The sequence below is a fragment of the Scylla paramamosain genome, unplaced genomic scaffold (genome assembly GCF_035594125.1).
Source record: "Scylla paramamosain isolate STU-SP2022 unplaced genomic scaffold, ASM3559412v1 Contig2, whole genome shotgun sequence".
In the NCBI taxonomy this organism is placed as follows: domain Eukaryota; kingdom Metazoa; phylum Arthropoda; class Malacostraca; order Decapoda; family Portunidae; genus Scylla; species Scylla paramamosain.
Window position 1 is genome coordinate 1525001 of NW_026973667.1, and position 2500 is coordinate 1527500.

The window sequence follows — 2500 nt, forward strand, 5'->3', positions numbered from 1 at the left end:
TGGGTTTCTGGTAGGTGTGGGGGTGTGTGAAGGTGTGTGCGGGTATGGACAGGTGTGTGAAGGGTCTGTGCAGGTGTGGGTGGCTGGGGATGTGTGTGCGTGGGCTGAGAGGCGTGTGAGAGCTGAGAAGAGAGACAGGGAGAGAGTAAAATAAAAAGAAAATATTTGTTTATACTAATTTTACTAGGAATAGAGCCTTTCCTGCAGGATTAGACAGGTGTGGACAGGTGTAGGAGGGGTGTGTGCAGGTGTGTGAGGCAGGGGGGTGCTGTGGGTAGGCGTGGAGAGGGGTGAGAGAGAGAGAAAGTGAAAAACAGATAGAGAATGTGTGTTTTGACAATAACAGGTGTGTAGAAATGTTGGGCAGGTGTGGGAGGGTATGGGGAGGTGTGGGCAGGTGTGGGGGAGAGAGAGAGAGAGAGAGAGAGAGAGTACCTGTGTGTTGACCTAATTAAGAGCAGGTGAGGTTAGGTTAGGCGTGAGTAATTAGTGTGTGTGTGTGTGTGTGTGTGTGTGTGTGTGTGTGTGTGTGTGTGTGTGTGTGTGTGTGTGTGTGTGTGGTTAGTGAAATTATTAACGATGTTTCCGTAGATTTAATTGGTGTTTGTCTGTCTGTCTGTCTGTCTGTCTGTCTGTCTGTCTGTCTGTCTATCTATCTATCTGTCTGTCTGTCTGTCTGTCTGTCTGTCTGTCTGTCTGTCTATCTGTCTATCTGTCTATCTGTCTATCTATCTATCTGTCTGTCTGTCTGTCTGTCTGTCTGTCTGTCTGTCTGTCTCTCTGTCTCTCTCTCTCTCTCTCTCTCTCTCTCTCTCTCTCTCTCTCTCTCTCTCTCTCTCTCTCTCTCTCTCTCTCTCTCTCTGATACCTTTTAATCGAAAAAATGTATTGTCTAAGAGAGAGAGAGAGAGAGAGAGAGAGAGAGAGAGAGAGAGAGAGAGAGAGAGAGAGAGAGAGAGAGAGAGAGAGAGAGACTTTTAATCTTATCCACTGAGTCTTCCCTTTAAAGATAATCTCTTCCTTCTCCTCCTCCTCCTCCTCCTCCTCCTCCTCCTCCTCCTCCTCCTCCTCCTCCTCCTCCTCCTCCTCCTCCTCCTCCTCCTCCTTGTTATGCATTACTTTCAATATTACCATGTTTTTCCCTATCTTCCTCCTCCTCTTCCTCCTCCTCTTCCTCCTCCTCCTCTTCCTCCTCCTCTTCTTATTTTCCTTCTCCTCCTTCCCCTTTATTCAATTATCAGTTATTCCTTCTTTATCATCTTCCTATTAATTATCTCCTCCTCCTCCTCCTCCACCTGACCTCCACGTACCTCCACAGACTCTCCACTTCTTCTACGGCCTGGGCGCCTTCCTCTCCCCCCTCGTAGCGGAGCCCTTTCTGCTTAACAAGGACTGCACGGCCCCCCAACTCCCCAACCCACCCCACCTGGCGCCCCTGAGCCGACCCCGCCCCACCCAGTGCCCCGCAACCTGTCCTTCGGCCTCCCCTCCGTCAACGCCTCCGCCAGCGATATAAGCAATGATTCAGATATTCAATACGCCTTCTGGATCCTGTCTGGCCTGCAGGTAAGGGCGTGGCGTGGGCGTGGGGGCGTGGGGGCGTGGGAGTAAGGGTTAAGTTTAGTTGTTAAAGTTTGGTTTGGTTTACAGAGAGAGAGAGAGAGAGAGAGAGAGAGAGAGAGAGAGAGAGAGAGAGAGAGAGAGAGAGAGAGAGAGAGAGAGAGAGAGAGAGGTTGCAATTAAGGGAGAGAGAGAGAGAGGAATGAGAGGAATGTGTGTGTGTGTGTGTGTGTGTGTGTGTGTGTGTGTGTGTGTGTGTGTGTGTGTGTGTGTGTGTGTGTGTGTGTGTGTGTGTGTCTAATGTTAGGTAAGTCATTTATTTAATCAGTTGTTGTTGTTGTTGTTCTTGTTGTTGTTGTTGTTGTTGTTGTTGTTGTTGTTGTTGTTGTTCTTCTTCTTCTTCTTCATCTTGTCCTTCCTCCTCCCTTTCATTATCATTTTCGTTGTTGTTATTTCTCCTCCTCCTCCTCCTCCTCCTCTTCCTCCTCCTCCTCCTCCTCCTCCTCCTCCTCCTCCTCCTCCTCCTACAAAGTTTACGTGCGCTAATTAAGAATGAGCAGGTGTTATAATGTCAGGTGTTACAAAAGGTAGGTTAGGTTTAACTGTGTCCCCATTACAGGAGGAGGAGGAGGAGGAGGAGGAGGAGGAGGAAGTAGAAGCAAAACAACAACATCAATGAGTAAGAAGAGGGCGAAGAGGAGGAGGAGGAAGAGGAGGAGGAGGAGGAGGAGGAGGAGGATATGAAATTCGTCTGTTATTTATTAGTTATCTTAAAGGTGATAAGAGAGAGAGAGAGAGAGAGAGAGAGAGAGAGAGAGAGAGAGAGAGAGAGAGAGAGAGAGAGAGAGAGAGAGAGAGAGAGAAAACCACACATACATACAAAACAAACAAATAAACAAACAAACAAACAAACATACATACAGACAGACAGACAGACAGAC

At 48.2% G+C, this 2500-nt stretch overlaps 1 protein-coding gene across 1 annotated transcript in view; it reads left to right on the forward strand.

The window, feature by feature from the left end:
• The window catches only part of LOC135095919 (major facilitator superfamily domain-containing protein 4A-like), a 26268-nt gene that overhangs the window by 15279 nt on the left and 8489 nt on the right, over window positions 1-2500 (forward strand). Inside the window, exons 8-9 of the mRNA XM_063997066.1 lie at window positions 1318-1457; window positions 1508-1565. Of these exons, the coding sequence (XP_063853136.1) occupies window positions 1318-1457; window positions 1508-1565 (198 nt within the window). The remainder of the gene's footprint in view (window positions 1-1317; window positions 1458-1507; window positions 1566-2500) is intronic.